We start from the raw sequence: 26647 nt of genomic DNA on the forward strand, positions 1-26647 counted from the left end.
TTGCCTGTTTGGCCTGTTACTGTAAGCCATAGTGGAGGAGGGACATGTCTTTTTATACTGTGTGATGTACACTTATCAATGATTGTAAACCAAGTATGCTGAAACAAAAAGTGAATTAATTTATTTGTCGATCTGTAGAAAAATAACCACCTATTCTTACTATTTCAAACTATCCTAATTCCAGCTTCTCAATTCTGTGGATTTGCTGCTTTACTTTGTTTTCATTGATAAATGGATTAATGGAAAAAAATATGTTAAAGAAAGTGGAATGAAGTGACCTTCGTCAAGGTGGGATTTATTTCGAGGCTAAATTTAAAGAAGTGTTGAAAAATAAAATGGTAGCTGAATATAAATGCACATTTGCTGATGTGCCCTGAAACAAGGTGTCTAATATAAAAGTATTTTAGCAGAGCTGTGTTCTTTCTAGGCATGTCCCTGGTTTTGTGTATTATTTTAAAATTAATAAATTATAGACAAGGCAAAGCTCAAAAGGTGTCTCAAGAAACATGAACAAAAATCTTGGATTAATCGTCTTTTTTTCTTCTTCGACTGGCTTATTATTGCTTCTCACATCTCCCTCCCTCTTTATCCTTCCAGTCTGCCAGAGCAAGGACATCCGCAACAATGTGACCAACCTCCAGTCGTTGGAGAACTGCACCATCATCGAGGGCCACCTGAAGATTCTGCTCATGTTTAAGACCAAGACCGAGGACTTCAGGGGTCTCAGCTATCCAAAGCTGCGAGTGGTGACCGACTATGTGCTGCTGTTCAGGGTCTACGGACTCGAAGCCCTCAGCGATCTCTTCCCCAACCTGACCGTGATCCGAGGAAACAACCTCTTCTTTAACTACGCTCTTGTGCTTTACGAGATGCTGCAGCTGAAGGAGGTGGGCCTCTACAGCCTCATGAATATCACCCGGGGTGCCGTGAGGATCGAGAAGAATCCAGACCTCTGCTATCTGGCCACCCTGGACTGGGCCAAGATCCTGGACTCTGTGGAGGACAACTTCATCGTGGCCAACAAGAATGAAAGAGAGTGTGGAGATGTGTGTCCCGGCACGGCCCAAGGTCAGACCATCTGCCCACAGAACACCATCAACGGACACTTCAGGGGGCGATGCTGGTCACAGAGCCACTGCCAGAGAAGTAAGTGTAGATGTGCTTTAACGAGCTTTAACAAGTTAGAGAGCTTATTATTTTTTTCCCCCATACACTCCTATATTTTAACATTCAGTGTGACTTTGTAAGGATATCATTATTGCTGATGTATGTAAGTGTACATTAAGTTTTCTTCAGTATCAAGGTAACTAATAGTAGCTAGTAGCTAATAGCTAATTCAGCACACTTAAAAAAAAAAACATGGGTCAAGTTGTAGGCCACAGATAACTAACTGATTCCATGGCATCGTTATACTTCCTGTTTACATCCCAAGCAGCTTTGTCAAATTCATTTGATTGATTTTTGATTAGAAAGTTGATTGCTGTCACTTGTCAGGTGTTTAAACCAGCCGGATACCGACTGTATGTAGCAGTGGAAAAATCTCCATATTGACTGGCTGTTGTGTGCAGACATGATAGTATAGCACCTTTTCAGAATCCATCACGCTGCTCGTTGTAAAGTGGTCCATGGAGACACATAATGAAAATATGCACTGGAGATTTTTTCCGCACAGAAATCAATTGAGATGACTGATGTTTTCATTTCCGAATGGTTTTTGTAATGATTACTATGATGCGGAGGGTTGCTCCTAATATCAGCAGCCAGGGGTCGTGGACTCCCTCTGATTAGCACTCATTGACTGGAGCATTGTGGGCAAGTGATCTGTAATTATAGGCTCGGGATCTGCTTGATGTGTGAAATGGCTCAACTGCATTGTTGAGTCAGGGAACTGCTAGCTCAAAGGTAGGCATTACGGTAAATTAAAATGCAATGAAAGAAAGAGAATTAGAGCGAGAGGGTTGATGGACAGGAATTAACAGTATAGTACACTTGTTTGTTGAAAATTGTACAGATTTTCTGTCCTTTTAGTAGAAAAGAGCTGGCTTTGCTTGTTGTTGCAGTCAGTATGTCGGCTGGTCAGTCACTCTTTCCTCTCCTACCACAAACATAGAGAATAGCTTCTATTGTAAGACGCACAGAGAGAATGCTTATTATTTTTTGCAGGCGATTATAGCTTATGTTGTTTTTTCTCTTCTGTGTCTGACAGAAAGGCTAGCGTTCAAAGCATAACAACCTCGGCCAGGTTTATACTCTAACATCGACTGTTGCAGCCCACATATAATGTTGGCTTCTCGATTTTCTGCCAGGTCTCAATGTCTGGAAAGCAATAGAGGGAATTGTTCTCTTTGTGTCTCGCAAACACACGCATTGCCTTAGAGTTTTGACTTTGACAAGGTGTCAGCATTCAATTTATTTTAATAGTAAGGTTAAAACAACAACTTGTAGCATTACGGAGGAGGAGAAATTGCATGTAAGATTGGTAAACATTTTCGTGTCTTCTGCATCTGCGCTCTCGGCTTCTCTGCACCGTCATTGGAGCTGGGGAATGACTGTAGCGGCACTTTCTATCTGTATATTAAGGGCCCATCCTCCACAGTCAGTGTGGGAAATTATCCTTAGAAAACTTCTTTTAGTACTATGTTGAGCATTCATAAGTTTAATTATGTGAAATTTGTTCACTACAAGCCCTGGATTTGATTTCAAAGACAAACGCCATGACCATTTAAAAAAAAAAAAAAGAATGTTGACTAATAAACAGAAGTGGGTGTACAGTGCAGCATTCAACCTGTAGTACATGTGCGTTCATGTCTCCTTTGCTTCGGATAGGCCAGGGGAGCAGGTATGACGCTGCGCTCTTTTTCACGTGACAGGCTCCAGTTTAGTCAAAAGCTGTGTGTCAAAGCAGGAGCCATTTCTAGAACATGATGCAATGGTTGTCTGCCCCTTTGGCGGGGGGAGTGTGAGGCTACACATAGAGATGATATGTGTACACTTACTGTAAATACTTTTGAGTGTGCGTGTGTATTTGATTTGTGTGTGCAGTCAGTGCCACCTTTCCACAGACATGCTTTTATCCTACAGCAGCCAAACTCTAATGCTTTTCTCAAATAAGTGCTGTTCTAGATTAGAATGATATTCAAATGTAAGTATATATTTATGAAATCTTTTACAATAACAGTAGGAACAGTATTGGTTATATTAGCAGTGAGTTGTGAAAGAATTTAATACCACTTTTATGCAGCTTGTTGCTATGTAGGCCCGTTTCAGCCCCACGTCAGATAAAAGGTTGTGAGATGTGAACATCAAAAAGAAGAAATACGTTGTTTCCCTTGTGTGCTTATGCAGTGATATACAGTGAAACACGTGCTGGGTGGGGGTGCAAAGAAACTGTAGGATATTTAATTAGAGCTTCTGTGAATGAAAATTCACAGTTTACAAACTTAGATTCACTCATACAAACTTGTGCGTGTGTAGGGCGGAGGAACATTAGATGGGGCATTAAAGTTTATGTGCGAGTGGAAACTGTGGGGTTGTTTTTGTTGTGTTTTTACAGGGTTCCAGTTGCCTTAGGTAAAGATCCATGGGAGAGCCTGCATTCCTCTGATCTTACACATGCTCCTTACAAGCAGGAAAACCACTGTGAGCGTTTGTGTGTGTGTGAGAACCAAGACATGTCATGTTTAACTTTGCAGGGCACTTGTTGGCAATCCAAACATCCCGGAGAGTGTATGAGATCTGACATTTATTGCCCCATGAGATTTTCTCTGTTTTGTGTGTGCGCATGTATCTGACGCACAAATGTACAGTATTTTGTGTGTATGTGCCTCCTGTATGTTTTTACAAATTTGTGCAGGTAGCTGTTCGGATGTGGAGGTCAGTCCAGCATTAGGTTTAGTGAAGTGCACTCAGGCTGCAATTTTCCCAGCGTTTACAAGCTGTCACAAGTCACTGTGGCTTTGTTGCCTGATTGAATGTTGGTGGTTGCTTGCTTTTCCTGCAGTCAACAGTCGAGTGCATTTCGGTCAACGATGATAGTCCACTTTATGCAGGCTGTGATGTGCTGTAGAGCAGGACGTTTCATACCATCACATATTCCAAAAGTCTCAATACACTGGGATCCTTTAATCCCAATTTATTATTTTCTTTGTGGACATTTCTGTGGACTTATTTAGTTGAAATGTCTTTGAGCAGTGAATGCCTACCAGTTCTACAGTACATGTACCATTCTGCAGCATACCCTGCACATGGAGGTCCCTATGGAAAACCAAGAATGAAAAGAATTATTTCTCAGTCAAGAATCACAAGATTAAAAAATGTTTGCTACTGTTGTTGAAATACCAGATTGGTCATAAAAAGAAGACTTCAAGAAGAGAAGGGGGAGGTTGTCATGTCTGAGATCAGAGGGGTTTATGGCATTAAATGAGACTGACAGGACATGGCATGCAACCTCTGCACCCACATGTTTATGCATGATGCATCCAGGATGAGTAAAATTACCAAAAAAAAGTGTGCTGGCATACTTTCATATCAAAGATGTTGCTGCGGGTTGGCCTGGTTCGGTTAATGCGATGGAAAGCATTTCCTTTCTCTCTCTGCCTCTGTGCTGTATTTGCGTTTATTGGCTGGGTTTTGAGATTAATTTAGTAGTTAACCTCTTATCTCTTATGCACAATAAATGGCCTTTAAATGTAAGAGTGTAGGTTTGTTTTTTCAATGGCACCTCTTAAAGCGGTTTGGGTTTAAATTAGCAGAAAACAATAGCGAATAAATAAAAAGGAAGCCAGAAGGCCAAACTTAGATGAGACAGAAGAGATTAACATAAGATGGAGAGTAGACTAAAGAAAGGCAGGTTGCTAGTTGGAAAGTAAGCACACAATACTGAGGACTGGATTGACAAATGAGATGTGAAGAGAGATAAAACTACAGATAGAAAGGAAGTAAGGGTAATATTCACAGATGAGAGAAAGAGGGAATGGGAGCAAACAGTCAATCTCCCGTTGAGATAAGGCTTTGACTGTCGCTGAGGCCTGGCACACTGTGTTCAGCTTCACACACACCAGCCAGTACGGTGCTTGCACAACTCACACACACAAAAACACGCACACAAGCAGGAGGAGAGAAAGCTTTTCAGGTCAAAGTTCACTTTGCCTGCGCATACGTGCTTTGTTGTTTGCTGAGATTGTTGTCAAGCTCGCCTCGACCACACAAACACACACAAGCACACAGTCAGAGCTTCACCTCCCCAGTGACACTGAGGGGAAAATGCCCTATCTCCATTACACGTATACCCATGTCAGAGCGTCACAGGTTAAACCTGCACTGGTGGTCGATCTAAATGGGTCAAAGTGCGTCATTCCACATGGCTTTGTGACCCTCCTCCTGACCAGAGTTGAACACAGGTCAGACTGCACAGCTCTGACCTGGCTTCTCTAATGGGGGTGGGAATTGAATGTTATACGGACGTTTAAAAGACATCGCTATCTTCCAAACTTTTGTAAAAACAGAGAGAGAGAGAGAGAGAGAGAGAGAGAGAGAGAGAGAGAGAGACCCAGAGTACAGAAGCAGTTGAACAAGAGAAAGAGAGTGTGATGAGAAATTGTAATTGTACGGTTTTCAGTACTTTATGTAATTCTTAGGCCCTGGAGCTTAACTTCCATGGAGCTACAGCTGTACTGAGCGGGGATGAACCTGTGACAGCACTCTATGACAGCAAAGAAAAGAAAATGTTGATCCTATGAAAGGATTATTAAATGATAGGTTTCACATGTACATTGAGAGAAATATTGGTCGCTTCAGTCAAGAAATAGTCCCGCACATAACTTCTAAAACAAACAGAAATTCTTGTTTTTACACTTCGTTTTTGGTGCAGTTTAGAGCTTGGGGATATGATGATATAAAAATGTCTGTCACATATATGTTTCTGTATCATTTGCTCGCAATGACGACAAATATATTATTTACATATATATGTAAATACAGCAATATTTAAGTCATTTGGACAAAGCTTTACATTCTGATCCTTGCACATTTTATTCATTTTGCACTAATAAAATAAAAGATAATAAAGTGACAACATTTTTGATTTGTCAAATATTTAATTCACAGGAGTATACAAAAACAGGCTTTACCTTGTGATTATGTCATATCAACTGTTTATGTATTAAATTAACAGAAAACATGCTATATCTTGATGTATATTGTTATCGAGATATGAGATGACCTATATCGACGTATTTCCCCCTGCTTTCAGTCTTTATGCTAAGCTAAAGGTTTCCTGGCTGTAGCTTTTTAATTAACAGGCATCCATCTACTGATTTAACTCACAGCAACCAAGCAATTAACTAAATATAACAAAATAAACTAATTTCCTAATTGGTTCAATATCTATATTGCCATTAAACAGCATCAATGTGCTATTCATCATAACATTATACTCAGCTGATATTCACGGTTTCCTTGGTAATGGGACTTGTTCATCAGTGACATTTCCATTCGCGTTTTATTTCTCATGCTATCAAATGCAACTGGACAGAGAAGCGGTTGGACAAAGCAAAAATAAACAGAGCAAAACAAACAAGTTTGAAGTGTGGTTCCCAGGTACACACAGACACACTCAAAAACCATGCACACACACTCACTTTTTCCAGAGTGGCAAGTGGCCAAGCTAGAGGCGGCCAAGAGAGAAATGAACTGATAGTATTAAGGATGGAGACGCTCATTGAAGCGTGCTGTTGGCTAGTGCTCACTACCAAACAAAAACACTTAGCCAAACACTAGCCCGGCCTCTTAATTGGGGTGTAGAAGTGTCTCCGCTCAGGCTGTTTCCACACTCAATTCCCTCTTGATGTCTTCTTCTCTTCTGTCTTTCTTTGGTTCAGTTTCTTCAGTTTTCCAGTGAAAAGTAAATGAAAGAGTTTTCCTGAAGCTGCCGTTCTTAATTAGCCATTTAGTGCTCCGTGACATGGGGAACACAAGAACGTAAAAAAAACAAAGGATCGAGTCAGGCTTCCTTAAAGTGGTGCTCATTTCAGCATCACGCGATGATCGCTAATTTATGCTTCGCAGGCAAACAACAACATGTTTGGTGCGAGTGGAGAGTTTAACGTTAGTCAGAGCTGGAAAAATTGCAGTAATTTGACAATATTTTACGCTGGAAAATCCCACCAGTAAAACAGCGATGTGAACAGTATACAAGACTTTAGTTATAAAGTACAGGTGTCAGATCAGTACTCGGTATCAGCCGATATGCAAGTTCCAATAACAGAATCAGTACCGGGAAGGGAAAAAATGGTACAGACACATCTCTACATGCATTTAGTGAGAACTGCCACAAGGGTTAGAATCGGCATTGTGCACCTTCAAAAATTTAAAAAGATAAATAATTAAAATGAAAATTTGATGCAAGAAGCAACAACCTTTGCACATATATTGAGTCACTGCTTTCCACCCATGAGTCTCCATCTGGAGGAGCAGGTTTGCTGTTTTTCCTGAATGCCAATCACCTGTCATACAGGCACAAACACAGAAATTCTCTTTCCCTCTGGGGATCAACATAAAGAAGAGAAGAATATACATACAACAATACCTTAAGGGCCTGTTTGCACATTTGTGTCACCGTGCCTAAAAGTTGTCGTAAAAGGCAAGCACATAGTCTCATTCTGGAGCCCCGAGGCCACTTGAACTTTGACACAGATGCTTTTCTAAACACTATCCTTTGATGTCTTCTCCCATATTTGAAATTAACGTAGATGCCTAGAAGTGAGAACTTGACTTACAGTTAACTAAATAACTTGTCCACAGCACATAGATGGTAGTATAGTATGGGCATTTGTCTAACGTGCCATTTAACATAACAGAGGATCTGAGAGAGTCTGGCACACATCAGTTCACACCAGTGTTGGGATTAGGGCTATATTAATACAGCCAAAAGCATTGTCTAACTGTAATGACCACAGGTATCAATTACAGTAATTTGCCCTGATAATATTATAAATTAATGGTCATGAATTGTGATTCAAAAAATCCTGATTTTGCAGCATGTTTCAGTAAAAATATTAAACCTTCTGTCTTCCTTCTGTTCATTCAAACAGTGGAGAGCAAACACTTGAATGATGGTACTTGAATTGTTTCCAATTTCCTTCTCCATTCTAGGTCCTGAGTAAAGCGAATTTCATGTGATGTGATCCCGACAGTGATGCACAGAAAGAAAGAGCCGTGTACATTTGTTCTCATCTCTCTCTCATTTATTGCTATAGACACAGACAAGCTTCTCTTTGATGTTGTCCATTTGTGATAGTTAAAGCTTTTCCGTGGTGGCTTAGACACACACACACACACACACACACACACACACACACACACACACACACACACACACACACACACACACACACACACACACACACACACACACACACACACACACGTGTTTGAATTGCCATGAATATCTTATAAGGGATAAGGAGTGATGGGAAGAGACAAAAACCAAAAGAGAGGGAAAGAGAAGAGGGAAGAAAGGATAGAAACAGACAGATGGAGAGGGAGAGTTTGTAATTGTGCTCTTGTATTTTTCTTCCTGGCAGCTTGCATTCTCGTTAACAAATCCAAATTAACTTTGATAAGCTGGCACCAGTTACGTATATGCATGTGTTTGTGTGTGTGTGTGCGTGTGTGTGTATGCGTGTGTGTGTGTGTTTCCCTCTACCCGCTCCATTTGTGCAGTGTTTTCAGTAGCAGGCAGGCAATGCTAGCTGAGCGCCCCAGGGGATCTGGAAAACTCTCTCTCCTCTCTCCTCCAGCTCATCAATGGACAGGCACTCCCACATCCTGCTCCACACACACACACACACACACACTCACACAAATCGCACATGGGTATACGCAATTGTTCAGAAATACACATGCACAACAAATACACACAGAGCCAAGTGGAGCACAAACATACACACGAAGCGAAGTGAAGCGCGCTGACACTGCTGCCCACTATTCTAACAGGGGATTGGCTGTTGGTATAGAGGTATAGATGTAAGCAGCCTATAGTGTGGAGAGGATGGGGGCTTCTGAGGATACGAACATGCTGGATCAAGTGTCCACACTGTGTTTTTTTTGTGTGAAGAATGAGAGAGTCATTTCTTATCTCTTAATACAGCCTTCTTTTGCATTTCTGGGAATAGATGCTACTAATATTAACACAGGACAAGGGGATGTTGAGAAGGAGGCTGATATACCCTCAGAATGAGGGTAAAGGCTTGATTCCCTCTGTGCACTAGAGGTTTGATGTGAAATGTGTGAGCTGCAGAGGAAAGGATGTTGGCAGCCAAGTGGTAGTTACAGCCTGAGCTGTCTGAAAGGACTTCCTCATTACTTCCTGCCTTTGTCCAAAACACTTCCTACTACCGAGCTGTACAACTAGGCCCTGGAGGAAGGCTTGCGGGCAAAGAGAGTGGGGTGGGACGGAGATATTTACATGTGAGAGATAATGAAAGGAAAGAAAAAGTTAGATGAATGGATCACAAGTCTCTAGATCTTTCCGACCTGTAAAATACATGCCAAGCTCGACAGTGCTGCAAATGTTTATTTCATTAAGCACTTTGCAAGCCTCAAGAAAATGCAAACCCAAGGTTGTAAATCAGTTTGTCAGAAATGAGAATACAGGCAGTTGAGACGAGTGTTTGTGTGTGATGGAGGGAAATAACACGACCCTCCCTGTGGTCGAGGGAAGGGGATTGTTTTCAGGTATTTAGCCGGATCAGATGACATCAACACTACACACACACATATGTATTACAAACTTGATAGTGAAGTCACAATGTGATCAACAGAAGCCTCGTGTCCTAGTATTGTTTGAATATGATCCAGTCCTATCATGGCAACCAGAAACATAGCACTCACATTTAGGTACACTTGACAATTTTGAATTACAATAACACAGTAAGAGCGACAGAAGCTGCAATAAATGTTTTTTTGTCTATTGGGCATAATGTCAAACAGCTTATCTGACTCCTCTGATCAAAGGCTGCTTCTCTTTGTTAAATTAGTTACTTTAACATGCTTTTTTATTATGTACTGCTTTGTTGATAACAATACATATCACAATATAGCATGTTTTCTGGTAACTCAATAAACAGTCTAAATGAATGGACCATGGTAATGTCTATTTTATATACCCCTGTGTAAATTAAATAATTGACAAATAAAAAGTACTGAGCATTTTCTTATTTTATTAAGAACTAAAGTACAAAAAAACATTACATGCAAGGATCAGAACGTAAATGACTGTAAATATTACCGTGACGAGTTTGGCTGTTGGTTTTTTGGCATTGCGATAAAAATGACTTTTTCGAGCTTTTTATGTCGTCATATCCCTTAGCCCTACATGGAGACATTTATCTTTATTACTGATGTATAACAAACAGATAAAAACTGTCCCTCACTCCCTCCTTTGTGGTGACCAAGCCCTCCCCATACCTGCCACACGATATTCCAATAATAAAGTTGATATTGTAACATTGACACGTCATCAAACACACAAAGGTCATACATGAACACTATATTGTGGTTTCATTGCTCCTGTTTCAGCATACACATGAAACCCGAAGCCTACAATAAACAGTTTGACAGTTACCATAAAGATTTTCACACTTTGAGTAAAGGAAATAATAAAAGGAAAAGTGTTTATTGTAGTGTTTACTATAACAGTCCCTCTATAAACACAGAGTGATGTTTCGTAACTCAGTCAAAGCACATACAGTCCCTACCTGTACATCATTAACTCACTGTAAAGGGAACAACGCTGCTGCTTCAGTGGAGCAAGGAAACTCTGTGTATGTTCACGCATACATGATTTCAGAACCACGTGTGAGAGGCTTAACATAGTCTGCAATCACAGCTTCTAGTATGTACTGTATTTGGAGTATGTGATGCATCTGCTCTGTCAGATACTTGGTATTTCATGTGTGGCTTTGAGGCGGTTTGGGAGGGATCCTTGGACATTTGAATTTCTCAAGAATTTTGTTGTTACATCAATTCTTGGGAAAGCAAAGTTTCCCACAGGTTGAGATTGTATTCGTGTCAGTTGTGGAGTTCATGCTTATCTAACACCTAACACATGGAAAATATTAGTATGCTTTAATAATATATTTATATTTCCCCGTGTTCACTACGTGCTCTTCAACAGTCAAACGGTTGGTACTTTAATCTCGAAAACATGCGTGTACTAAAGGAAGCTCTCCGAAGTCAGCGCTGGAAATCAACTCTAAACTTGCACTTCCTGAATTGAACCTTTTTATCCTCATATGACCTCCCCATCCTTGAAGTCGCTTCTAAACCTGACTCTTTCCACGTAGTTCTGTCCAGACTCAGCTCACTTAACTTAATGTCATGTCCTTGGCTTTCAAGAAATGGCTTTTTTCCTTGAACCATTTAACAGGTTTCTCTTAGCGAAAAAAACACAGCACCCTCCAGGGAGTCAGGCCATACCTAGAATGTGTTAAGTGTCTGGGAAAGGAGCTTAATTCTCAGTAACCTGAGCACTGAAAGTTGACCACCATTCCTGTGCAGGCTGTTGCAGTCCAGAGAACCTCTGTCTATTTAAGGCGATACTTGTCACACTAGGCTTCAGGCGTGGGCTAGACAGATGCAGGGGCGCATTATTGGGAGAATGTGACCCTAAGTTGACCCACCTAGGTCAGAGGTCAGCAAGTAGAGGATGAGGGGGAGATGACGGGTCAGAAACCAGCAGGCCATTTGCTGGCCATAACTACAGGGTAGGACATGGACACACACACACACACACATTCCAGGAGGACTCACAAAGACAGGAAGTGCCAATGAGGCAAATGGACAGGTGTGTGTCATAGTATTTTTGCCTAGCAGCAATGACACACAGGGAGAACTCATGTTCCTTCTTCCTCCTCCTCTTCACAATGTTACTGACCTGCTTTACTGCTAACATCTAAATACATATCATATATTAATCAGAATAATCTGTGCGAAGCAGTATTCATTTCCCATCTACTGTCTGTCAGCTTTTGAACAGATTTAAACCTTGCATCCAAGTTTTGTGTCTCCCACAGCTGGACCACCTGGGGCAAGCTTTGGCATTAGATGCAGCAGTAAGATATCTCACAAAGAAATCTATTATCTCATCTATTAAGGAAATGGTGTCATTAAGCATTTGTTATTACAGAAGCCAGTTTGGTCTGAAACTCTTTGTTATGCTGCATGGCTCAGTGGCTGTGTCACCCCTACACTGTTGGCATCATTCAGTACAGAGACTGGCATCGCTCCAATTTGCAAAACAGGTACTTTCCTCTGACCTGCAACTTGTACTACTTGTTGTGGCATTTGTGTTGAGACTTGTGGCATTACTCAGAAACTGGTAGAAGAAATCTGTAGAATCTGTTGTGAAACTAACAGATAAGAATCTTTTACACAGAAGCGGAAACCTGAGTCACATGCACATATGAGCGAACGTAACTTGTCCAGATAAATAACCAGAAAAATCTTGTTGCCAACTGTTTCTTTGTGTGTCGCACAGGGTATGAAGATATGAACCCTGGTCACAGCATGAGGTTTTAAAACCGACAGCTTTAAGTTTCCTCTTAAGCGTAGCTTCTAAATACTAAAGCTGTAGATCATGTTTGATCATCCTTTCAAACAAAAGGCTACTTCCTTTGCTGAATATTCATCTTTTTTGTTCTCTTTCTGTTGTTTTATCTGAACACCTGGCCTCACTCACACTGTTTTAAACATCGTAGAGTTGTTTGTTTCTGCCTCTCCACTCGTCTGTCCCGATCATGCCTGAACGGCCCTGTAGTATAATAGTGATGTTGTAAAAACATTAAGGCCTATAAAGTCCCTTGGCTGCCTATGTCATTTCCACTTTCCTCCCGATTGCTTGAGCAGCAATATATATTTGCAAGACAGATGTAAAATGATATTATAATCTTTTTCTTTTTGCCTAAATGCATCCCATGATGATACCAGAGTGGTGACAGAGTTAAGACCGCAGTAAAAATGGCTGCTGCTTCTCTCTCCCTCTCTCTCTCTCTCTCTCACTCTCTCCGTCTGTCTTGCGCGCAGTACAGCATCTTTATTGAACAGAAGTAGAAAATTGTAGAACAGACAGGACTGCAGTCATGCTCATAGTATACATGCACCCTCTCTGCTCGCTACCCTTAATGCAGTTAATAATTTAACCAACATGGTTGGGATGTCCAGTCGTCCAGTTATGTGTTGAAAAGCCTGCAAAAAGCATCAGACACCAATGAAACAGTGTGATGAAAGAGAGAAAAGAAATGGTCTCTCTCTTTTTCTCTCTCCATTTCTCTTCGCTGTTGCTCCACCTTATGTGAAAGATCCTCCCTCTGCACTCCCTCCCTTCTCCTTCTCTTCCTTTCTGGCCCTCTGTTCCTTTGCTTTGTGCTCTCCCCCCTTCCTTCCCCTTGCACTGTGGTATGCAGACATGCAGGAATTTCTGGGCCTCAAAATGATAGACCAAACTTGTCAGCCCTGGCTCCTGTTACTAAAGATGGCTGCCCCGGCAATGTGTGTGTCTGTGATTGGTGCAAGTCTTGAGTTACTCCCCATGTGATTGGTTATAACATGTTGGCAAATTTGTGAATTTCATTTTTTTAGTTTGTATAAGGCACAGTTTTCATCTGTAATTTTGTGACTGTTGGTGACAATAACTCTACCTCTCTGTTTTCTCTCTTGCACAGTTTTGGCTTCAGAGACTTGTGTTATTGCAAACCGCTGAGTTTGTGTCTTCTTGTGTGTGTGAATGAGGGGTGTGTCATTTGGAGACTGTGGCTCAGTCGGGCTGCTGCTAAGAATTTTAGTTTTTGATTAACATTCCAGTTACTTTCCTAATTAATTGACCAATAGTTTTGTCTTTAAAATGACGTCTTCAAATGACATCTTCTAATGTTTTGTTTTACCCATCCAACGGCACAAACCCCATATATACTTTACTTTACTATCACATAAGAAACATAAATGCAATAAATACTACGGCTGTACTAGTCAGATATTCGTTCCTTGGGTAGGTATTTGGTTTTCACTTCTTTCTTTCTTTCTTTTTTTTTATTTTACACAATTCTTAATAATGCCTTTAATTAAACCGAAAGCCACTTTAGTCGTAACTGCGGCACACGTTATAACATCAGGCCACAGATACCTGTGATGCATGTAGACTGACATTTCCAGGTCTGGACAGAGTGTAAAGAACACAGGAAACGACAGAAAAGATCAAAAATCCTACACACCCACACACTTAAGTCTGTAAAGTTTAAGATATGAATTTAAGAAGGATTAAGTTTAAAGATAAAAATGCATGTAACAATGAGACACTGACCTTCTCATCACATGGTAGGGCGCAGTACAGTGTTTTATTTATCTGCCTATTTCATAACATGCCAGCTAATGAAATAATAGCTTCAGTGCTCCGTATGGGACCCATTTATGGAGGCTTCGCACAAATCAGAAGTGCTGCTTCTATTAATTGTGCCTTCTAACATATATTGAAGATGACACTGAGTAGCACCCGAACTTGTCCTTAATATAGACTATGAGCTAGTGAGCTAGTCTCTTACGACGCATGTGTTTGTGTGTGTATCACCAGGCAGAATGACGTCCAGCCCAGCTAATATTCAGCATGCCTTGGCTGCTGCCTCCTCTCTCCAGTGTCTCCTGCTCTGGGCCTTGTGATGGCATTGTTGCAACTAAATAAGGCTCTGCTCTGGTGCTCTGCTCGCCGCCTGTCAACCAGACATACTGCACTCTGTCGTCTGCTCCACACACACTCAAACACACATGACACAGATGACTCTCACAGCTATGTTTTGCTGGTGTTTCGGGGAACTGTGCTGCACCTGTGTGTGTGTGTGCATTGTGAATACCCATATATCATATGACTACTCCTTGTGCGATTTGTATCTTGACAGAGAGTGAGTGGAATGAGGATTTTTTTTTCATGAGGAATGTTGCTGTCATGTGCTGTCGGTTTTCCTCTTTTAGTTTGCTTGTGTGTATTGTACTGTACCAACATCTGACCTGCACAACTAAGAATTTAGGTTAATGAGATCAACTCAACTCACAGTATTTCTGGTGTGTGGACAGCAAGCATGTGACCCAGTGTGATTCATATCAATCACGAGGGAGGAGCAGTGGACATTAGCCGACACACGACAACAACACCATTTCATCCGCAGGTATCAAGCCAACTAACCCAGTATACGAACCACCATTTTGGAGCTGCCTTTTCCTCTCAGTGTGGCAGTGTGGCACGCACCAGCATTCTTTTGGTCCCGTTCTGCACATGAAACATATCAGCCTACTTTACATTGAAAATAGTGGGTTCCACAGGTACAGAACTGGAGTTACATCCAGGTAACTACTACATATCCCCCCCACCAACTAGAAAGAATAACACCTTTGGAACACATTCCCTAGTTATTCATTTTTACCTTGACTCGAGCAAAAAGGGTTGGATGATTATTTTGAAGATGTTGGAACATATTCAATGTTTTGGACCCTTTGCGATTTGGATATCCATCTTCCACAACATCTCCCGGGTCATTTTGTAGATGAAATGCTCCCACACTGCAGTTTAAGTTGTTTTTTTTGCACACAAACAAGGTGACTTACATGATTTGTTTTCATGGGGCAAAAATTCATAGATCCATCCATCTATCCATCCATAGATATCATAACTTCTACAATTCTTTGTAACCGCGGTTATGGCAAAAATTGGTTAATCCCGACATCCCTGCTGATAAGAGGTGAATTCTTCTCTTGTTTCAAGATTTACTTTTTACACTTTTTGTGTAAAGCGCTGTAATAGGAAGATGAGTTGGAAACTAAGGTTTCTGATGCATAAGACACCACATGGCTTTGCTTGTCACCTACATACAATGTAAAACCCAAACCTTTATAAAGCTTATTATAATTCATTTTTTGAGATCATGTCAGTGGTCATTTTCCTGGCTGTGGAGTATATGATCATAGAGATGAACACTTTGCTGAATCAATGGCTCGATGTGTGAATGAACTGAACGTCCGTCCAGCACAGCACTTTTAAACAACTCACCCCGTCTTTAATGGCTCTGTTAATGCAGCACTCGGCTGTAAGTGTGTGTCCATGATTGCCTTTTGTGTGTGTGACCCCTCAGAGGGCTGGATACCAGTGATGGAGAGAGATGCAGAGAGCAGCTTGGATGACAAACTCTGCTCCCATTTCTGACGGGACGTATGTCTGTAGGAGGGACTGTCTGGCGCTCCATAACTCTATACGTGGACAGTATGTGTATGTGTAGATTGAAACAGATGCTCCAGTCTCTTCGTCCCGTGTGTATCACTGACAGAGATGAACATGCCAATAGTGTTTTTCCGGACTGCAGAAAAAATAACCATGGTGATGCATGGCACTCTTCGCCTATGCAAGCAGATTGGATGACCATATTGCCCCCAAATTACTTATTGGCCAAGTTTGTTAGATCTTGTGCTGTGATTGTTGGCAATGGTTTGATTAAAGCTGTGCTCTTATTAATGAGAACTTGTTTAACGTAGTATTTGTTACAGTGGAGAGAAAATTAACTTAAATTCCACATTTTTCGTTTGATTATATTATATTATATTTTGTATATTCTAAAGAATGCTATACAAATGCTTTGTAATGAAATGTACATAACAATAATATCAAAGACATATTGGCATCTATGGGTTGCAGCAGCTCAGTTTTCTGATATGCAGCGATATGAAAACCTTTTTTACAGAACATATAATGCAGAAAACGATACTTGGAGGAATTTAATGTTGCCACAAAGCTTTTTCATTTATTATTTTATTTAAATTGTCAACAGTTGACTGATACTGAACATGATGTTTATTTACACTGGAGATCAAAAGTAGAGAACATTAATACTTGATTTCTTCTCAAATACTGTTATTTTTTATTGTTCAGAATTTGCTGTACTAGCATGGCACTTCAACAAAAATGTTTATTTTGTAAAAAAAAACAGTGAGCAAAATTAGAAACACTTTCAGATCCCTCCCAGTTATTGGTGTAAATCTGGCACCTGGTGACAATTTACTTAATTGTTGGACACACCCTATTTATCTGTCAGCTCTCCTGGTTACTTTGCAAGATGGAAAGCTGCTGAAAGGTGACTGAAACCCTGCGACAGCAGGTTGTCCAGATGAAAGGGATGACCCTCCCAATCATTGCAAGAGAGGTCGGGCGTTCCAAGTCTGTGATTTCGAGAATATTGAAACTTTACAAGGACACGTCCTACTAACAAATATTCAAGCATTTAAGTTCCTCAAAAAGGCTGGTTGTCCACACAAAACAAGTGCACGAGAGGACAATGCAAAGGCAAAGACTCTCAATGTGGAATCGGTTCAACACTGCAGCTGGAGTTGCTCACTAGTTCAGTGTTGAACAGGGCAGTTCCTTAAAGCTAAGATTATTGAAACAATGAAATGGCCAGCCCAGAGTCCAGATCTAAACCCCATAGAGAATCTCTGGAAAATCCTTGGCAACAAAGTAATGGCTAAGAAACCCACTACAGTTACCGAACTGTGTAAGAGACTGCAAGAAGAACGGACCAAGATCAAACCAGAGCAGTGTGAGAAACTAGTGGGCACAGATGTGCTGAAGTCATTCAAAGCAAGGGCCTCTACACTTCCTATTTTTTAATCCTATAGCCCGAAGAAAACAGTGTTGACATCTTCTCTTCTGACACAGGGGTTACTGTTCTATAATTTTGCTCTCTGTTTTCATCACAAAATAAAGGTTTTTGTTGAAGTGCCTTGGTTTAAAAAAACAAATATGCTAGTACAGCAGTGGTATAGCCACAGTGGATATTCTACCAAATTCTGAACAATAAAAAAACAATATTGCCAAAATCGATTATTAATTATTTGTTCTCCAATTTTGATCTGAAGTGTAGCTATTTAAAAGTTCAGTTTAAGTAGTACCAGCTCATGGCAATACCCTCTTTTATTTAAGTCCAAGACCAAATAGAGTGAAAATAACAGATTGAATATGCATGTGATCTAATTAAAACAAAGCAGTAGTTTGATCTTCTCCTTTGTTAGACATAATCTTTTCTCTCCATGTACTGTCAATGAGTCCTTCAGTGAACACTTAGCTGGCTATGGCTGCTGATGGCATAAATCACCAATACCTGTTTATTGTCTGCTGCTCTCCGTTAAACGCTCTTCCCCTCACCACCCAGACTCTCCCCTCTGCACTGATTTAATTTAGCCCTCATTCGGCTTTTTAAAATCTTATTACAAAGACATACATACACAAGCACACGGCTGTTTACCTTTGCTATTCCAATATTCTGTGGCAGAGAATCACATCAGTTATACAGTGGGGTTGTGGTGTTTAAGCAAGTTGGCCACAGAACCTTTTTCTGCTGCACATAAAAAACTCATCGAGCTTGTTTGTTCAATGAGTTAAAAACAATGAGAGGATTGGCATGTTTCACATCCTCACGAAGAGATATTTAGCAACCCACCTGTTAAATGCTACTTTTCCACAAACTGCTCTTTACTCACCACATATGAATGACTTTTCTCTCACTCACACTCACAGATCTGCAAAACAGCAGCTTAGAATAACATCCGTGCAGTAGCCAGCTGAGCTGCAGGCGGCATCTATTTATTTGAGCTGCTTTCATTATGTTTGCCTTGGCAGCATCCAGAGATAATATTCTTGCTCTGTATTTTATTGTTTGCTGGATGTGTGTAAATCAGCTCTGGGCGTCTTTGTGTTCGCCTGCTCCGGGTCAATAACGTTTACGTGCATGATGTTACACACATGCCCTTTGCTAAACCAGGCAAACAGATCAAGTATGAGTTGTCATTTGTGACCCTGCCTTCTCGCCCACCCTAACATATTAGCCAAGATCTTTTTAAAGGTACTCTGAGGTAGCCACAGGCCATATATTTGTGCACGATTCAGATTCACAGAGTCACAGCAATCACAAGAGTAAAATTCCTATCATGCCCCCCATTTTTTTTCTTTTTTTGCTGCTCAGATATTCCTTCACACCAACAGTAAAACAAAGGTTATTTTGGGTTGTATTGTTTTGGGGATTTTGAATGTAGCTGGAAAATCAAGCTATTGCAATTTGCAGAGGTGAATTTAGAAAAGTTTGTGATTTTATTCAAGCTGTATTTGTTATTTATTCTTATTTTATAAGCAGCAACTGATCCAAAGCTTTCCATGAGGCACAAGTAGTGTCTGCTAGTTTGTCTTTTCCTCTATTTTCCTCTGGCTGCTTCAGTGAAAGGCTTTTCTCTTTGTGAGCCACCCACCCACCCACTCCCAGGCTGCCTGCCGGCCTCTGTTGACAACACCTGTGCCCCAAAGGATAAGTAGGGCCTCTTCAGTCCCCTGACACCCTTTTCTCCAATGTATGTGTTGTGTTCCTTACTCTTTGTCCTATACTCTAGTGTACATGTATTATGTATGTGCATATCCACACATTAGGCCACATGATACCAAGGAGTCCTCCTTTGTGTTTGGACCCTTCTCCTACAGCAGTCACCCCACTGTGTAAATCCCTCAGCTCGGGTTTGTTTTTCAGTCAGGCCCCTAAAGACTGGCTGAGGACCCAGCTCCTCTCTGTGTTCTGCTTCAAATGTCCACATTATGCTGCAGCTATAATAGCTTGTGAATGTTTTCAGAATAAAACAGCAACTCCTCCACTGTAGTGCCCGCTGCCAAAGAAGTAATGGGTGGAAGGGGACTGGCACTTGCTGCAGCTGGTGTGTCCTACAGCTGTATATTTTCTTTTCTTTGTATATTTTCTTTTTATGTTACTATCAAATTTGGATTATACACATGACAGAGGATCAAGTCAATTACAGCTACACAGTTTTCTGTAGCCACAAATGTGCTTTGAGCTAAGCTTTCAGCTTCAGTGTATACTGGCTATTTTTTACTCAAAAGTTCCTTAAATGGCAAATTATTGTGTATCCTTGCTCGTGTTGCTAAACGCTAGGAGATTTTACTCTGAAAGGCCAATTTAGCTCAACAGGCCCTGTTCAGTAAAGCAGACAGTGTTATTATGCCCCAACGGAAGAGATGTGGTGGTCTGTATTCCCCATTTATTTGAATTCTTGGAAATAGTTTGTAAAACATGTTCACTGTAGTTTGGTCTGTAATAGGCAAACATGTTTTGAGTTGAGCTGCAGATTTTATTGTCCTGTGTCTCATTATTTCAGGCGGCACGGTGGTGTGGTGGTTAGCACCTCGCCTCACAGCAAGAGGGTTCCTGTTCCGAATCCCTTCTGTGTGGAGTTTCTATGTTTTCTCCGTGTTTGTGTGGGTTTTCTCCGGCTTCCTCCCACAGTCCAAAGGCATGCACGTGTTAGGTTAATTGATGACTCTATGTGCCCTGCGATAGATTGGCGTCCTGTCCAGGGTGTACCCCGCCTCACGCCCGATGTCAGCCGCCCCTCCCTCCAGTCCCTGTTTGGGTGCTTACAGTGAAAAGCAGCTCCCCGTTCTTACTCACAGTCTCACACATGGCGGCTTTGCAGACAGAAACATGCAAAGAAAGACAGACGTGAGAATCTGAGGTTGGCATTAATTTGGAGTTAAATCAATGAAATTATTGTCATATTCTTTTTAAGCCCTAATAGTCAATATTTTCAATTCATGCAGTGTCATCTATATAAAGCAGGCATCAAAATGCTGATAAACAACCGTTTCATCATGACAGAGCTGAAGAAGGAATGATCATTTCTGGTTTTATTTTTGTATGTTTTATATGCAATACAGGTGAGAGCCCAGACTTAGTGGAGGAGGTTTGCTCATGTGGTCATTGATGAGAAAATGAAACCTGGAAAAAATGTATCAAACATTGATGCCATGAGAATATTGTATTTTTCAGTTATTCATTCTGAGAAAATACAAGTAAAGATGATAAATAATATATAATCATACTTTGAATTTAAAAGTAGCTTTTCAAATATATATATATATATACCATAAGAAATATGATTTATGTGATAGATTTATTTTATAAATATGAGTACTAGCAGAATCTTAACTGATATCTCTAATGGCCATCCTTAGGTAACTGTCCGCGGTTTAATCTTGTTTTTGAGGAGACGCCCTGTGAATTCCTGTACCAGGAGAGAAAAACAAGCCTGGGGGAGGGGTGTTTGTCAAAGCGAACTGATCAGACTGAGTGAGTGAAGGCTAGGAGGACACAAACGCAGAGCTCTTTATCCTGGACTGTTGAATCCATACTGTTTGGTTGTGTCGTTTTGCTAATTGTTCTCCTCGTAGTGGCCACGTGGCTGCATCATTCACTGTTTCTCTGTCTTTCTTGTGTCAAGACTTTTCTCTGCCTCTCCCTTTCAGCTCCTTCCCTCCCTTTAAGCTTAACCCTTCTGCCTGATCCCCTTCCTCCATCCACCGCTCACTTCGCTTGTGCATCTGTATCGATGCATTCAAGTGCGTATTATGCTCTGTTTTAACATGCTGCATCGGCCCGAGCCTCCATTCCTTCCTCCCATCTTCACTGAAGGCATGTCGGGGCACATAATGTGTGACCAGGGTGGTGTAAGCATCTGTTTATGGCCCGACCAGCTCACAATTGATGCTGCTATGAGGAGGTGTAAAAAAAAATTAGCTTGTATGCTAGATTGCTGTTGTTTGTTGTGACGTGCAAATAGTCTAGGTCCAAACATCCCATATATAATTCTTGTCATTGGCATGTGGATGCACACGCAGGGACACATGCACATAATCTCCCTTTATTCTCTACTGCAGCAGTTAATAGTGTGTGCTTATTGAAAATCTCTTTAGTCTGGCAGTTATTGGAACTAAGATTTTAATTAGGGGAGGTTTTAGAGGAGCACACGCTGCATTAGCGTTACAACAGGGCCATGTTTGAGGGGTGGACTGGCAGGCAGATAGCGAGCCATCATCCGAACCAGCAGAAATATCTATCCTGGCAAATAAGAGGCACAGACAATGGCAGTGTCCAAAATAACTTTTTCTTCTTATATTATTATTATTCTGTGTGGAGTTTGCATGTTCTCCCCGTGTCTGCATGGGTTTCTGGGTTCTCCGGTTTCCTCCCACAGTCCAAAGACATGCACGTGTTAGGTTAATTGATGACTGTGAATTGCCCATAGGTGTGAATGGTTGTCTGTCTCTGTTCGTCTCTATGTGCCCTGCGATAGACTGGTGTCCTGTCCAGGGTGTACCCCGCCTCACGCCTGATGTTAGCTGGGATCGGCTCGAGCCCCCCGCGACCCCGACAGGGACAAGCGGTTGAAGATGAATGAATGAATATTAATTCTTAAATAACTATAGTATAGGATGGTTTGTCTGGCAGTGGTTTACCTCAAAGTGACAGCGACTTGGGAAACTTAAGCCCCTTTCAAACATGCACTGCAAACCTGAAATCATCATATTACCCAGAGGAGCTGTATGTGAGAACGCTAATGTCCGAATCAGTTGGATCAGACTTTAAACAGACTTTACCCTGTGAGCTCCCTAGTACAAAGTCTGTGTAATGTCCGATTTAGTCCAAAGTGTGAGAATTCACAGCAAACGGGTGGGCGTGTTGATGATGTTTCTATAATGCGGCTTGTGAAAAAATGGAAGATCAGAAACAACAGAGTTGTCAGTAAGATGTTGAAATCGTCAGACAAATATAAGCAAAGGCACGAGACTTGGTTGTTTATGAACAAATTATGAACCAGCTGCGTGACTGCGTGTAATCCGCGTCATGTCCTGCCTCCTGCACGCTCTACCCAGGCGCCACCCCTTGCCTGAACCAAATGGGAATAGGAGTTTGATACTTTTCATAAAACATTTTTGTATTCAATATCTCACATGGTTTACTGTCATCCAGAGCTGTAGACCTGGTTGGTTCCAGTCCTCGGTTTTCCCACAGACTTCACACAATGTTTCCAGTACAGGACAAAAAGCACAGGGGATGTGATCAGAAAGATGGATGACCTAAAAGTAGACCAAACAGAAGCAAAAGGATCTCCCGGTTTTCCCCAAATTCCTTTGACGCTTTTTGAGCCTGAATCTTGAGTTTACTCTGTTTTGCTTATGACTAACACTCTCCATAATCAGTCCCTGCACGCCAGCCCAGGGGACCCTTGGCCTGTGTCCTCCGCTGTTTTCCCTGGCTTCTCACTCTGCTGATGGAAAGATGAGTCTCAGTTAGGTCAAACCGAGGCTTCAGCAACTTGTAGCAAGGTTGTGAGGATGAGGATGACTGTGAATTGATGACCACAGTTCCATAACTATTTTTGTGGGCAAAGTTATTATGACCACCATGTTTTAGATTGTTTAACCTCAAGTACTTTACTGACCACTGGCCCTTCAAACCCATGCCAATGTGCTAGACAATGCAACCATTTTTGTCCATGTCAGGGATTTTTTTTTCAACTCCTCAAGGACATTTTGTAGCTGACAATTCACCATTGTGACATGCAAAGTGTTTCTCCCAGATCTGTGTTTAATATTCTTGCAAATATTTGGCAGCGTTTCATTTAGTCATCTGGAAGCAGCAGACATGTTTTTTGTTTTTTTTTGCTTTTTGTTGGAAAGATAAAAAAGAAAGTCAGAAATGAGACGGTCATAGTAAGAAGATATCAGTTGATCACTGACACATCCCTATATGTATTAATATTCTATGAAGGCAGCTCTACGTATATTCATGGCTGGCAGCTGTAATGTTGTTCTCCAGTCTTGGGGTCAGGGGTCGAGGGGCAGGAAGGGAGGGACGCTTGTCTTAGAACAAAAGAAAGATACTAGAGTCTGCGACATGTGACACTACATGTACTGTATTTTTGGTGGTTTGGACATGAGATTATGGAATGTGTGTATGTGACCCCCGTGTGACAAGCCTGTTTCTCCTAGTAATGATGGAGGGTTTCCCTCCTTCCTCCCAGAATAAATAGCCTTCCTGAGGCCTTGTGGGATATGAATGGAAGGAGGAGACGAGCAGGATGGGGGTGCTCAGATTTTGAGGGCACTTAAAATGACATCTGGCCGTATTTTGAAAAAAAGCATTGCGTTTTTAACTCAGTGACTCAGAACTAAGGTAATGTCTGTGATTTAATTTGATGTAGAAAAGTAGTTTGAAAGTACATTTGTAAGCTTTATCATCTGTTATGAAACTTCTGAAACATCTGTAGCATCGTTAGGTGTTATTTTTCCTCTTACAATCAGTTGCTCTGCTCTTTGTACATGAATGCATGCGTATATGTGTATTTGTCTGCCTGTGTACCGAAGCTCTGCTTAGCGCTATGTTGTGAATATGAAATAGGGCAGCTAGCATCTGCACTGCAGCCATCCTGCTTTGGCCCCCTCACTGTGCCTACACCTCAGTGCAGCTGGCCAGCCTGCAGAAACACAGGTGTGTGTGTGTGTGTGTGTGTGTGTGTGTGTGTGTGTGTGTGTGTGTGTGTGTGTGTGTGTGTGTGTGTGTGTGTGTGTGTGTGTGTGTGTGTGTGTGTGTGTGTGTGTGTGTGTGTGTGTGTGTGTGTGTGTGTGTGTGTGTGTGTGTGTGTGTGTGTGTGTGTGTGTGTGTGTGTGTGTGTGTGTGTGTGTGTGTGTGTGTGTGTCTGTCTATATACACATGTAACCCAGTAAAAATATATAAAACTTGTTACCATTCATTTAGTCTCGAAGCAAAGATATTCAAAGGGCTGACACCGAAAAGTATCATCGTTAACATTTTGGTGTTTATGTTTTTCCTGAAAGGGTATTTAAATAAAAAGTAAAATATCATTTTTTTTGCCAGTTCATTTTCTGTCAGTAGACTAATCAATTAATTGACTAATCAAGGAAGCCTGGTCCCAGTCTTTTCACTGACTAATCCAAGATCGTACAAACTTTAGCATCCCCAATAGCGCCAAGTCCCTGTCCCGGTCATAAGGACAAGCTGAACTCAAAGCCCCTGACACACAAGAACGCTAGGGATAACAGAGAGAACCAGAGGTAGAGGTAGGACGAGAGGAAAGAGAGAAAGATGGAGTTAGGAAAGAGGAGAAGAGAAAGAGAAGGAATCTGACAATCAGCCCTTTGATAAATATTTTCTCAGTGTCAACTGAGGACAGAGAGAGGGAATTGAGTTCTGTCTTTGCCTTTCTCTCCTTCTCTCTTTCTGTGGCTTATATGAGGAGATAATGGGCCATTGAGGCAGAAAGGGAAGGCTTAAAACACCTTAGTCATGACTGGGCCGCCACTCAGCGCCACTGATTAAATTACCCAGATGAAGGGGTATTTATCTAAGCACAACAACAATCCATAAAAATGCACTTAGCAGTGCCCAGTTAAAGATGTCAAATCACTGCGTGTGTGTGTGTGTGTGTGTGTGTGTGTGTGTGTGTGTGTGTGTGTGTGTGTGTGTGTGTGTGTGTGTGTGTGTGTGTGTGTGTGTGTGTGTGTGTGTGTGTGTGTGTGTGTGTGTGTGTGTGTGTGTGTGTGTGTGTGTGTGTGTGTGTGTGTGTGTGTGTGTGTTTAATAGAAAAAAGGTGTTTACCGTTATTTCATTTTTTCAGACATTTAATTTCCTCTGTGAAATCGTAGAATTTGAAACAGCAGGATACTTTTGACTCTGGTTATTTTCACTCCGGCCGACTGCTTTGGCTTGCCAGTGCAGCAGCCTGAGCATGGTACCGGCATTTTGTTAACTGGGGTTTGGTTATGAAGAGACTGCTCTGTTACAGTGTGTGTGTGTGTGTCTATGAGTGATTCTTGCTGGTGGCGATGTGAAGGAAAATCATGAGGCCAGTGATGCAGGTGTCTTGCTCTTTAGATGAATGTTCACCCACTGCCTCTCTCCATCACCTGCCCACTGTCACCAAACTGTCCAGTCAGCAAAACCTGCTGGACCTGCGTGCGTGCGTGCGTGCGTGCGTGCGTGCGTGCGTGCGGTCCCAGATTGTCTTTGTTTGTGTGTGTATTTCATGTTTGCATCTAGATGTCAGAAAAAGTTCAGCCAGCAGCAAATGGTGGCAGTGTGACAAAATTAAAGAGGTGGCATGGGGGGAGGAAATAGATAGGAAGAAGGGATGAGGATGGGTGAGCGGGGAGTTACAGCAGATCTGTTGGAAGAGAGACGAATAAGGGAGTGGTGAGGAGGGCCGTCAGTGGGACGTATTGATTGTAGCTGCATGCTGAGCGTCTGTAATGAGATCTAGTGGCTGTGGCTTTCTGTAGGAGCACATTTGTCACCTGGGGCGAGACACCATGGCTGGGCGGGAGAAGGGAAACTAGCAGAGGAGGGTCAAGAGGAGAAGAGGAGGAGACGAGATAGGGGGAATAAATCAGGGAGAGGAGAGAAGGGTGCAAATCTTAAAGGGTGAGATGGTGCGAGTGCAGCTTTATGATAAAAAGACTAGACACAAATGATGACTAGAGGGGAATCTAAGAAAACGCCTGTTGGGAGCATGTAGCTAATTACTGCAGACAGTCTATGTCTGGACTCATTTCCATGGTAACAAGATGGGCCAGTTGGGCTGGCCAGCACACAGGAAGACACAGAAATCAATGAACAGACAGACAAAGCAGGGAGCAAAATCATGCCAATTAATCCAGATTCACCTCGTCACTTTGTTTGTCTACATGTCTGTGTGTATCAGTTCA

The 26647-nt window shown here is 41.6% G+C and overlaps 1 protein-coding gene across 1 annotated transcript in view; it reads left to right on the forward strand.

Annotated features, from left to right (window-relative positions):
* Nucleotides 1–26647, forward strand: part of insrb (insulin receptor b) — an 84185-nt gene that overhangs the window by 22599 nt on the left and 34939 nt on the right. The window contains exon 2 of the mRNA XM_083940495.1: nucleotides 598–1146. Coding sequence (XP_083796621.1) covers nucleotides 598–1146 — 549 coding nt within the window. The remainder of the gene's footprint in view (nucleotides 1–597; nucleotides 1147–26647) is intronic.

Source organism: Echiichthys vipera, assembly GCF_963691815.1.
Source record: "Echiichthys vipera genome assembly, chromosome: 3".
Taxonomy (NCBI): domain Eukaryota; kingdom Metazoa; phylum Chordata; class Actinopteri; order Perciformes; family Trachinidae; genus Echiichthys; species Echiichthys vipera.